This window comes from Vicugna pacos, chromosome 8 (genome assembly GCF_048564905.1).
Source record: "Vicugna pacos chromosome 8, VicPac4, whole genome shotgun sequence".
Classification (NCBI taxonomy): Eukaryota; Metazoa; Chordata; class Mammalia; order Artiodactyla; family Camelidae; genus Vicugna; species Vicugna pacos.
In genome coordinates, this window is record NC_132994.1 from 71153026 (window position 1) to 71166484 (window position 13459).

The 13459-nt window shown below is 41.3% G+C and overlaps 1 protein-coding gene across 5 annotated transcripts in view; it reads left to right on the plus strand.

Annotated features, from left to right (window-relative positions):
- The window catches only part of SYTL3 (synaptotagmin like 3), a 79107-nt gene that overhangs the window by 57749 nt on the left and 7899 nt on the right, over positions 1–13459 (plus strand). For all 5 annotated transcript variants that reach the window (XM_072966108.1, XM_031679915.2, XM_072966107.1 and 2 more), the window contains 2 exons: positions 6608–6786; positions 11711–11813. In XM_072966108.1, coding sequence (XP_072822209.1) covers positions 6608–6786; positions 11711–11813 — 282 coding nt within the window. The remainder of the gene's footprint in view (positions 1–6607; positions 6787–11710; positions 11814–13459) is intronic.

Here is a 13459-nt window from a genome sequence, read left to right on the forward strand (position 1 = left end):
ATGGTTGGGTGAATTCTTATCAGAGCTGTCAATTATTGAAAGCCTACTGTGTGCTAATTACAGAGCTAGGAGCTTCACCTCTCAGTTATTCTTGCCATGATCTTGTTGAAGGATGCTATTATCCCATTTCACAAATGGGAAAACTGAGGCTTACACAGGTTGCTAAGGGGTTACACAGCTTGCTAAGGTCATAACTGCAAACTCTGGTTCATCCCTCAGGGGCCGTGTGAGGCAAAGCCCAGGCTTTCTGTACTATCCTAGGGGATCTGTTGAACTCTTAAACTAAGTGCTTTCCCTGAGGCTGAGTCACACCTGGAAAACCTTCACATGTCGGGGGCGACCGATGTTGGGGTAAGGCGGTTCGGTGAGCGTATTCATCCTGCTCAGCCTGTTTCTTAGCAAAGTTCCTCCAAACCATTGCGCAGATTCAGCTGGGGCTCTTGTCTCCTTTTCTTCTAAAGCCTGCTCTGTTGTGGCCTTAACATTTATCATCGCGAGAGTGAATCATTATGCATTTAATCCTAACCTGTTCCCTTTAGACTGAAGCAGTGTTTGAGGAAAACTGAACTCCCACAAAGTGAATAACAGTATTACTTCTTGCCCAAATAATAACAGTATTATTTATTGCCCAGGGAAGATGTTGCCTTCTCTTCTGAGAGACATTTATATTCTCTGAGAAACAAGAAATTGGAACTAGAAAAGGCGTCTTACATCTCTGCTTATTACAAAAGTAGAAATAGAAATGGGCAATAAATAGAGGGAGCACTCAACCTCCTAAGTAGTTAAGTCAGTGCAAAATTAAAGCAAATGCTATTTGGGGACCATTTTAGCAAATTTAAAAAATGATGCAGCTCAGTGTTGGCAAGCGTGTGGAGGAGCAGGCATTCTTACAAACTGCTAGGGTGAAATGGAGGGCAATGAGCAACGTGTATCAAAGGCTTTAAAATGCAGGCTGTCTTTAATTCAGCAATTTTAGTTACAGAAAATATTCTTTTTAAAAAATCATGACATTGCCAAAAATGTGTATACATGGTTGTCCAGAGCAGCATTGTTTATTATTTTTTAAATTTGAAAAATTGGAAATAACCAAAATGACTAGAGCAATGGTTGAATAAATTATGGTGCATTTATTCAGAGGAACCCTTGTGACTAATAAAAATAATGTGGTTAAAGAATATTAATATGGAAAATATATATTGATAAATGAAAGTATAATTATAAAATAGTATTATAGTAGCACATATTTATAAAAATAAAATGATTATACTGTGGACGTTGTAAAACAACTGAAAGGATTCTGCCGAAAGGTTGACCCTGGAATGGTGGGCTTATGCTTTTTTCTTAAATTTTTTTTGTCTTATCTGTATTTTCTGTATCTTCTCCATAAACAAGTAATGCCTTTTGAGAAGAAAAGCCCCAATTTGTTTAAAAACAACAAAAACAAAACAAAACTCCCATCATCAGGAGTTAGATCTTGGCAGAGTGAAGACATACATGGTTAACTTTTTAGCGTCTCCTTGGGAGAAAAAAACCATATCAGATTTCCTGTCCAATTTTCAATTTCGTTTTTTCTTCTTAAAAAAAAAGCCTGAAAAGGAATGCATTTATACCAATGTTTTCTTTGTTGTTGTTGTTTTTGCTTTTTTTTTTTTTTTGATGGAGGTCCTGAGAATTGAACCCAGAACCTCATGCCTGTTAGCATGTGCTCTACCTCCGAGCTCTGCCCACCCGCCATGTTGATGTTTCATGCCGTTGATGTGTCTCCTGCCAGCGAATCTGGAATTGGCGAAGTGACCACCTGCAGCTCCTTAGACACTGGAGCTCCTCAGACGTGGATGGGCAGGAGCTTGGCATGTCTGAGGGATTTTTAATCTTTGAAGAAGTAAAAGCCCAACTCCCTAGTTGTTTCCCTTAAACATAAATTTGAGATGTGGAACAGGCTTGTGGCATTTGGGTCACTTCTAAATAGGGACTGGCCCAAAATGTCTACTCCTGTCCATCACCCAGAGTTCCCTGCGGTTTTGGAAACTTCTGTTTTCCTTTGAATTTCTAAACTTTTCTGGTTACACTCATTTTTTTAAAAAGAGTATTGTATTTAGCTATCTACCCATATCAACCTATTTTTATTTAAAAAAACAGTAAAAGGTTATAGTAGAGTGATCTCTTAGAGAGATCTCTTTAAAAAATAATCTGAATAATATAATATTTAAGGTTTTGCCATGCTTATTTGAAAGCAATATTGCAATGATCAAAGAACTTTGAGGTTTCAAAAACAGTATGTGTAAATGTCATGAAATAGCTTAATAAACATGTATACAAATGCTTTTTCGTGTAAAAAAATTAAAAATTAAAAAACATAAGAAAGAATGAATATGTTATGGCTTGTTCATCCAACGGAACACTGTTGGGGAATGATGATGGATGTATTAAAACTATCCCTAACCATAGAGATGAATTTTATTTTATTTTATTTATTTTTATTGAACAACAAGATGAATTTTAAAGACATAGTATCAAGAGAAAGTAAATTACTGGAGAAATATGTACACAATATGATTCTTATTATATAAATTCCAAAATTAGTCAAAACTAACTGATAGATTATTTGGGGGATATATACATATGTAATAAAACCAAACAGAAAACCAAAGATGATTAACAGAAAATTCTGGTACAGCATTGACTTGGGGACAGGAATAGAGATCAGAGGGGAGGGGCCACAGGGCTCTTCCAGGGTCCTGGTTTTGTTAGTTTTCTGACATTGAGCAGGGAGTATATGGATGTTCATTTAATAATTATTATTTATTCCTATTCATTCTATGGACTTTTTAATGTATTTCACTGTAAAAAAGAAAAAGATCAAAGGGCAACCACATCGTGTGGCATTTTCAGAGGATTAATAAACTTGCTAAGCACCGGCACGGTTCTCTTTTTAGATGGAGAAACCAGTTGAGCCTTATACCAGTTCTGTACAATAGACCCCATTTTACAGATGCGGAAGCTGAGGCTATGGAGGGCAAGAGAGCTGCTCTAGATCACACAGCCACTAAGTGTCAGGGCGCTGAGGGGATGTCTGTCTGGCTCCACTGCAGGCCTGACTTCCCCACAGTAATACTCTCTGTGTGCTTTTGGGGATCAAGATTTTTTTTTTTTAATTTTTTTAAGAGTAGGTATGGTTTCAGTGGACTCCTCGCTTTCTGCTTTTGTAAGAGAAAAGAGCATCAGGCCTTGCTTGTGGTTACAATAGATAACTTGTGGCCTTCAGGGAAAGTCACTGAACGCACCCTGCCTGCCTTACTTAGTTCTCCTCTTTCAAAACCAGACAGGACCGATGGCTCTAATACCAGTCAGACTGAGCTCTTAGTTGCTCTACTGGGCGGGGACCTCTTGGTCGACTCTATTTGCTGCTCAAAGTTACAACTGCCTTCAAAATTCTGCTCTGTCTACAGGGAAAACAGAAGCAGAAAACCCTCCGGGGGCAATCAGTGGTGGTGGGGTCATAAGTTATCTCCAAAGGAATGCGGTGGACTAAAGGACGGGCTCTGCTGGCCTTTCAAGTTCCACGGCTGCACTTTGCCCGGCCAAGCAGATATGCAGTTGATGGCCCAAGGCCTTAAGAACCCAGGTCCACCTCCAACTCGGCTTCTGATCTGCTGTGTAATTTGGGGGTGGGTCTCAACCTGTCTTGACCTCTGCTTATCTTATAGAATGAAGGACGAGTACTTCTCATGCCTCCTGGATGGTTTTCATTTTGGGTGCCAGGCTGAATGGACCAGCCGTGCACCTTCTCTGTACCTGCACCTGAACAGCTGTGCACACAGTAGGGCAGACCTAACACCTGTCGTGGGGGTGTGGGTTTAGGTATGTCTTTTGTGTCAACAGCTCCAGATGCCCCCGAGCAGAGTCAGCAGCCCTGGTGACTCAGTTTCCTGCTCTCAGGACAATCATTTCACACTTTCTTTCAGTCTTTTTAAATCTTCAGAACTTCTCCCCGCTCTTCTTCCTCATTCTCCATAGATAAACCTCTTCCCACTTAACACACACAAAAGAGAATCAGCTTGGAATCCTCAAATCCTCCATGATACCAAAATTAACCTCCCGAGTCTGCACCCGACCTCCGCTCGCCCCTGCCCCACGGCAGATGCCAGCCTCCCCAGGAGCGCTTCGTTCCACCCTCTTCTGCCCATGTTGTTTCTTCCATGAAGGTAACATATCTTTTTTTCCTCTACTTTTCAGATGTCTCTCTTTGTCCTGGATTTTCAGCGATTTTTATTATGATGTGCCTACATGTGGTTTTATTTTCAAATATTTTCCCTCCAGAATCTTCAGTTAAGGGACTTAACTAAAGTCATCCAAGGTTAGGATGACCCTCCCCCCATCCCTAGGCTTCTCACTTCAATTCTATTGCTCCTTCAGGACAGGACAGCACAACCCCTCACACCATACTGTTTACAGAGAAGTTTTCTTTTTAATTAAAAATTTTTAATCTAATTTTTCTAACGGAGGTAGTGGGAATTGAACCTAGGACCTGATGCTTGCTAAGCATGCACTCTACCACTGAGCTAATTCCCTCCTCCCAGGGAGAACTTTTAAAATCAAAATACTTCAAGTGCTTTCTTTATTCACTTCATCAACAGTTATTGAGGATTTACCCTGAGGCAGGCATTGAGCTGGTGCTGGAGATTGGACAGAGGGTAGAAACCTGCAGGGTCACTGCTGTCCCCGAGTTCCCAGTTGAATGGGAAAGATGGGTCTTGTCTTCCTTCAGAGAGACCTTGCTTTTGCTCCAGCAGAACAGAGGTCTAGGAGGGAGGCCAGTAGTCTTTGCCCACCCGGTGCTGAGCTCCTTCAAAGCTGGGTTTCGGTCTTTGTGAGGATGGTCCACTGCCCGGGGGCGCATCCTCCTAGGGGAGAAGGCCTTCGAGGGGTCCCAGCTGGAAGTCTGGATGTTTACCAAGCCCCTCTGAGGTGGGCCTGAACTCCATTTTTCTCTCTCTAGTAAGATGAATGAAGCTTCTCAGCCTCCCGGCAACTGCTTCCGACTCAGAAAAGGTCTTGCGGGGAAGCAGCATCCAGTGTCGCTCTGACCTCACCGCGTTTCCCTTTGCTCTGGGAGCTGAGCTCCCGGGCTCTGTCCCCCACAGCCTGGGCCAGAGGTCTGTCACTGTGCTCGCCTTCTGGCCTCACAGCGGCTGCGTTTAGCGGGACCCGGCCTCCCCGCCCTGCGCTGCTTCCCTCCCTGTGGACAGAGGCCACGAGGGCACCCAGCACGGGATGTCAGGCTTGCCTCACAGCGCTTCCCTTCAGCATCCTGGACCCGTGCTCCCTGGCTGCCCTGGTAGCTCTACGACGCCTTGAAACAACTTGTTCTTTAATTCAGCATTCTGCATGTTCTTGGTAGGAGAGTTGGTGTAGTACGACTTAGTCTGCCCTAGCCCGGCGTGGAGGCCAGTGATGAGTGCCAGGTTAATTACCAGAACTTTCTAGCACCTCCATTCATCCACCTCATTCTTCTCTCAAGCAGCTCTCACACCTTTTGCCAAACTTCCCTCCCTGTGATCTTCCAGCCTCACCCTCTTGTACCTCCCTTGTTCCTGCTGTCTCACCACTCCATGCCTTTCTCGGTGAGTAAAATTTCAAAACTGTTTCCCATCTTAACAGCTGTGTGGGCGTTGGCGGATAACATTTTTCAGGGTTGGCGACTGGGTGTGGTGACGGTTGGTTGGGTTCTTGGCATGAGTTCATTCAAGTTCGGGTCCCTCTGATGAGCTGTTGGTTTGGTCTGGTTTTGAGCTCTCTCTCTAGTGAGAGAGACTCAGGCTTTCTTCTCAGTTTCCTTCCAGGATGTTTTACAGTCTTGAGGAGCCAACTGGGAAAGTGGAAATCACACAGGGTTCCCTGTGTCTATAGGGTCAGCAGTGAGATTGGTTGCGTGCAAAGGTTGGCAAATATTTAAGCAACTTGGATGGTGATGAGGTAGTTTGTGCTGTCATTTAGTGCGACTGCTCCACGGCGTCTCAGCTTAGGGGGCCCTAACTTATGGTGGTGGTTTCGCTTTTCATGCTAGGAACCCATAAAAATTTAAACACAGTTTATTATTGTCTTTGCATATTTTATATACTTTATTCCATTTACTCTTTACCATAACTCTACGAGAATAGTATTAATTTTTCCATTTAGACTTTGACATGGCCGATGGGGAGCAGAATTTGAGTCAAGCTTTATGTGATTCCCAGTCACTTGGCCCCCATCCTGTGCTGCTTCCCACAGCGCTATTCCTGCCATGGATATGATCTGCCCTTGGAGAGCCAGCTTTGCAGAGTTGCATGGAAAATAACCTACTTCTTCCCCGGTGATCTGTGTTCAAGAATGAGATTGTGTAACCTTTATTGCTAGGCAGACCCATATCTGAGGATTCCTCATCTCCTTAGGAAAGCGTATGTGGCAACTTGTTTTGCAAAGGACAAGCTGGTGCATTATTAACATCACGTGAGCCAGGAAGTGTGCTCTGTGTGAATTTTGATTTATCTGATACCTTGAAATCAAAACTGCAAAAAAATTGACTAACTGTGAAGTAACTCATTCTCTCTGTCCTTTTTGATTTCAGGGAAGTTTAATTAGCATTAACAGCACTTGTACAGAGATGGGCAATTTTGACAACGCTAATGTCACTGGAGAAATAGAATTTGCCATTCGTTATTGCTTCAGAACTCATTCTTTAGAAATATGCATCAAGGCTTGTAAGAACCTTGCCTATGGGGAGGAAAAGAAGAAAAAGTGCAATCCGTAAGTTTCTTTGTCTAAGTTCTGGCATAAGATGATAGACATACTGATTCTAAAGTTTATGTGAAAAAGTGAGAGTTCAAGAATAATCAGGACAGTTGTAAAAAAAAATCAAGAAGACTTATGGCAAGAATTACTATAAAGCTTAGTAATTCAAACTGTGTATTATGGATGCAGGGATAGACAAGGAGGTCAACAGAGCAGAACTGAAAGTCCAGGTACAGACCTTAGCATGTATGGGAACTCAAATGATCAAGCAGCTATTAATAATCAATGCAGAAAAGATGGACTTCAATAAACGGTGTTGGAAACTTTGAGTATTCATGTAGGAAAGATAAAATTAAAATCCTGTATTACACAACCCAAAAAGAGATTAATTTTTCCCAGTTGACAGATATGAAATGGCATCTCATCATTATTTTAACATGCATTTCCCTGATTAATAACAAAACAACTTTATATATGTATTAACCACTTAGGGTTTGTTCCCTTTCTGTGAACTCCCCATTCATATCTTTTGTCTATTATTCTATTGAATTATCATTTTAAAATTACAAGAGATTTTTTTTATTTACAGGAGGTTTTTTTTAAAATCCATTTAAACCTATTTTCAATACAATTCTTCATTGGTTATACATATTTTACATGTCTTCTTCTAGTTGTTACTTGTAAACTTAAAAGGTTTTGCACAGCAAAGGAAACTATAAACAAAACAAAAAGGCAACCTACAGACCAGGAGAAAATATTTGCAAATGATGCAACTGGCAAGGGATTAATTTCCAAAGTATACAAACAGCTCATACAGCTTAATATAAAAAAAAAACAATTTTTAAAAATGCACAGAAAACCTAAATAGACATTTCTCCAAAGAAGACATCCAGATGGCCAACAGGAATATGAAAAGATGCTCAATATTGCTAATTATTATAGAAATGCAAATCAAAACTACAATGAGGTATCACCTCACACCAGTCAGAATGGCCATTATCCAAAAGTCTGTAAATAATAAATGCTGGAGAGAGTGTGGAGAAAAGGGAGCCCTCTTACACTGTTGGGGGGAAGGAATGTAAATTGGTGCAGCCACTATGGAGAACAGTACCAAGATTCCTTAAATCTTGGTACTTACCCTATGATCCAGCAATCCCACTCCTGGGCGTATATCTGGAGAAAACTCTAATTCAAAAAGATTCATGCACCTCAGTGTTCATACCAGTGCTATTTATAATAGCTAAGACGTGGAAACAACCTAAATGTCCATTGACAGATGACTGGATAAAAAAGCTATGGTATATGTATACAATGGAATACTACTCAGCCATAAAAAAGAATGAAGTAGTGCGATTTGCAGCAACATAGATGGACCTAGAGATAATCATACTAAGTAAAGTAAGTCAGACAGAGAAAGACACTATCATATGATATCACTTATATGTGGAATCAAAAAAAAGACACAAATGAACTTATTTACAAAACAAGAATAGACTCACAGACATAGAGAACAAACATATGGTTACCAAAGGGGGAAGGGCAAGGGAGGGATAAATTTGGCTTTTGAGATTAATAGATACATACTACTATATGTAAAATAGATAACAAGTACCTACTGTAGAGCACAGGGAACTATATTCAGTATCTTGTAATAACCTATAATGGAAAAGAATCTGAAATAGAATATATATATAAACTGAATCAGTTTGCTGTACACCTGAAACTAACACAACAATAAATTTATTAAAAACCCAATAAATGTAACAACAGCAAACCCTGAGGAAGGGGGAGAATTTGATTTCCAGAGTTAACACATTATTAGATACATATGTCCAGTATTCAACAACAACAACAAAAAAATCACAAGGCATATAAAGAAACAGGAAATGAGCAGGACTCATTCAAAGGGAAAAAATTAACCAACAGAAACTGCCCCTGAAAGAGATCTGATGGCAGGTTTACTAGACAAAGACTTTAAAACAAACAACTGTCTTAAGGATGCTCAAAGAACCAAAGAAAGATGTGGAGAAAGTCAATAAAATAATACATAAACAAAATAGGAATATCAATAAAGAGATAGAAAACCTGAAAAGAAACAAACAAATTCTAGAGCTGAAAACTACAATAACTGAAATGAAAAATTCTAGAGGGATTCAAAGGCAGCTATGAACAGGTAAAACACAGAATAGGTGAACTTGAAGATAGGATGATGGGAATTACTGAATCTGAGAGACAGAAAGAAAAAAGATTAAAGAAAAGCAAACAGAACCTAAAGGACCTTTGGGATACCATGAAGTGGACCAACATATGCATTGTGGGAGTCCCAGAATAAGTGAGAGCAAGGAGCAGAGACTTCTTGAAGAAATAATGGCTGAAAACTTTCCAAAGTTGATGAAAGACTTGAATATAAACATCACAGAAGCTCTTTGAACTCCAAGTATGAACTCAAAGGGAACCACACTGAGACACATCATGAACAAATGTTTGGACGATAAGGAGAGAATCTTGAAAGCAGCAAGAGAGAAGTAAGTCGTCACGTGCTAGGGATCCTTAAGAAGATTATCAGCAGATTTCTCATCAGAAACTTTAGAGGCCAAAAGACAGTGGGTCAGTAAATACAAAGTGCTGAAAGAAAAGAAAAGAAAATAACACAGCAAAACCATTCTTCTAAAGTGAGAGAGAAATTACAACAGAATCAGCTAAACAAAAGCTGATGGAGTTCGTTACCACCAGAGCTGCCCTGCAAGAAATGCAGAAGATTTAACTGCAGGTAAAATGAAAAGACATTAGACAGTAACTCAAAAACATGTGAAAAAATAAAGGCCACAATAAAGGCAAATGCACAGCCAATTATAAAAGCTAGAATTATTGTAATAGTGGTAAGTAATTCCACTTTTTGTTTCGTATGACTTAGGACACTAATGCATTTTAAAAGATGATTAGTCTCTTATTATTGTAATTTTGGTTTGTAACTCCACACTTTGTTTTTGACATAATTTAGGAGACTAATGCGTTTAAAAGAATTATTATCGTGTTTTTGGGTCACATGCATATGCAGACATAATTTTGTGATGTCAGCAATAGGAAGAGGTGAGAACAGAGCTGAGAAGGAGCAGAGAGGTCTTATATCCTATTGAAGTTAAGATGGTAAAACTTAAAGTTATAGCTTTAGGATATTAAATGTAATCTCCTTGGTAACCACAAGAAAAATAGCTATAGAACAAAAACAAAACTAAAAAAAAGAGCAAGGAATTTAAAAATTTCACTACAGAAAATCAACTAAACACTAAAGAATACAGTAATGCAGGAAGTGAGGGACATGAAATCTATCAGGCAAGAGAAACAGCAAATGACAGAAGTGAGTACTTCTTATCAGTAATTAAAGTAGAAATGAGTTAGACGCTCCAATCAAAAGACAGAGATCGGCAGAGTGGGTAAAAATGTTGGAGCCAAGTATATGCCATCTACAGGAGACTCACTTAAGGTCCAGTGACACGACTGGAAGGTACTCCATGCAGACGGTAACTAACAGTGAGCAGGGGGTGGCCGTACCAATATCAGGCAAAACAGAGCTTAACAAAGGTTACAAAACAAGTTTATACTGTAGAGCACAGGGAACTGTATTCAATATCTTGTAGTAACCTATAATGAAAGTGAATATGAAAACATATGTATGTATATGTACAACTGAAACATTTTCCTGAACACATTGATCCAACATTGTAAACTGACTATACTTCAATAAAAAAAAGAATGCCAAAAAAAGATTAAAAAGATAAAGGGTGTTATATATTAATAAAAACTTCAATTCATCAAGATGTTATAACAGTTAAAAATGTCTGTGTTCCTAATAACAGACCATCAAGATGTAAGAAGCAAACGCTGACAGAATTAAAGGGAGAAGTAGACAGTTCTAAATAATAGTTGGACAAGACAATACTCCACTCTCGGTAACGGGTAGGACACCCAGACAGAAGATCTGAAAGGAAATAGAGGACTTAACACCATAAAGCAAGTAGACACATGGGCGTGCATTTTACTGTAATGCTTTAAGCTCTGCAGATAACGCTGTGCATCTCCTGTTTTACATGTGTGAGGGCTCATAATGATCAACAACTTAAGAGTAAATGAATAGTGAGGAATCAGTGACAGTGACCTGTGACAGTACTTTTCCAAGAGCGTGAAAAAGAGGCCTGAGTCTGGGGAGGGAGGGTTCCGGCTCTTTGTTGCTTTGGGAAGGTTGAGCCTGTTTCTAGCCTGTGGGGACGGGACCTGGGCAAGCAGTGTCGCTGCCATCAGTGAAGCAGCCAGAGGAGCCAGGGAGGGCTGGCTCGGGACCCAGTGGAGGGATGGCCTGGGCACAGGTGGCCCCTGGCACGTTTCCTCTGCAGAGAGGGCTCATGGACGCCGGTCCTCCGCAGTTGGGACGGCAGTGTTTGAGGCCCCACAGGGAAAAAGCACAGTGTGAAGCGTCCACTTTCCACTTCCACTTGTTTTTCTTGTGGGTTAGGGGGGACAGAGGTAGGGGGAGGGAGGACCAGATGGCACGCGGCCTCTACATCCAGGCAGTTTAGAAACCTGCCCCACCCCACAGAGCCCTGGGAGCCTCCGGTTCCCTGGTTGTCACCCCCTGGCAATTGATGAGTAATTCAGACTCCAGGAGCAGGGCATGAGGCCAGCCGGGGGAGCGTCAAGCCCCCAGGAACATTCCAGAGGATTATGGACAGAGATGGTATCGACCAGGAGCTGTGTACACAGCACTCTCCTGTTCACCGTCAGTGGCAGGGCCACTAAGCCCTCGCAGTCAACCCCAAACGCAGCGGGAAGCGGGAAAAGAAAACGCTGAGGTGTGATTTTCCTCCCGAACCCAACCCCCACCCCACCCCACCCCACCCCCTGCCCCCGGAAACGCTGAGTTTTCACCTCGTTTGGCCACTAGGTACGTCAAGACTTATCTGCTGCCTGACAGATCCTCCCAGGGAAAACGCAAGACTGGAGTCCAAAAGAACACAGTGGAGCCGACCTTCCAGGAGACCTTGAAGGTACTTGCTGGACAAATATTCACACACTGAGTCTCCCCCAGCCCGGGCTGGGCCCCTGGGGCCAGAGTCCAGCAGGTGGTTCTCCCAAACCCTTGAGTCAGTCAAATGTAAGTGCAGATACTCAGACGCTTCTGCAGGGCTCTGTCAATCAGTGGCAAGTGGGTAGAAAATAAATTTCAGCCTTTGTACAGGAAAAATGCAGAGTCTGTTGGACTTGAGAAATGGCTTTTGATTAATGATTTGTGGGAAAATGGTGAAAAAAATGGTTGCCTCCCAAATTCTTTTTTTAACATTTTATTTATTTACTGTTGTATTATTTAAAAATTTTTTTTTATTTTGGGGGGAGGAGGTAATTAGGTTTAATTTATTTTGGGGGGAGGAGGTAATTAGGTTTAATTTATTTTTGGAGAAGGTGCTGGGGATCGAACCCAGGGCCTTGTGCTTGCTAAGCACGTGCTCTACCACTTGAGCTATCCCCTCCTCCATGCTGCTCAATTTCTAAAATTGGTTTGCCCTGTTGCACTTTGATGACTATCAGAGAGGTATTCTCAAGCAAGTTACCCTATAAATGAAACTGCTGAGTCACTATCTTTGTAAAAATACTTCTTCATCAAAGTATCTGGCAAACCCAGGTTTCTTCTGATTTTATGAAAAAAATAGTAATTTTATGAAAAAAAATTCTAGAGGAATTGTCTGGGTTTTCACTTTCTTTGGCTCTAAGAAATGTGACTTGTGGTTTAGAGCAGAGATGAGGGAGGGGCTGCCCCCACGCTGGGATTCAGGATGGAGAATTGGAGACGATGTCTGGTGAAGTCAGAGGTCTGGAGCTGAAAGAATAGTCCAGATGCACAGAGATGGGCAGCCCAGGGATCCCATGTGTCAAGCCCCAAGCCCAAGGAAGGAGAGCGCTTTGTTTGCCTTCCTTGGAAAGTCAGGACATTTGTGAACTCCCAGCCAGGGGCCGTCTGGGCAGCTGGCAGAGAGTCCCATTCAGTACATGAAAACAGCGATTGTTTTCTGTGCTCCTGCTGTGGCCAAGTGCTCGGTGAACCCTCTGAACCCTAGGTATTAGAATCCTCGTTTAGCAATGGGGAAACTGAGGCTTGGAGGGTACTTAGAAATACAGCTCTGACCCACGATGGACTCGCAGTCATTCACAAAATTTATGTTTGTAAGGCCTCCCCAAGGGATTGTTTTAAAACAGATTGTGACTCAGCAAGTGTCGAGGAGGCCTTAGGTGTGCCTGTCTGGGGCCAGTCTTGTGGCGAATCCCTGGAGGCTGGTCTTCCCGTGGTTTTGCTCATGTCCCTGCTCAAAAGAATCTTGAAAAGCTTTGTGCCCCCTCACACATTTTAAGCTGGTATCTAAAATTACTCATCATGTGCTTAAGGTATTTGGTACTAAACAGAAGCAGACAAATATTTCACTTTCACAAATATTTCATTTTATGAAATGAGACAAATGTGAGGATTGGCTATATTTTAGATAAATATTTAATTACACAGTTTGACTTTTAAAGTTTTAACTACCTTATTTAAAATGTACCCAGTATCAAAGAAATCACCTACAACTTTTATCCATCAGTTTTATCCAGTATATTGTGAATATTTTGGTTATCCTGAAAAACTTTCCAGATACAGTGAAAA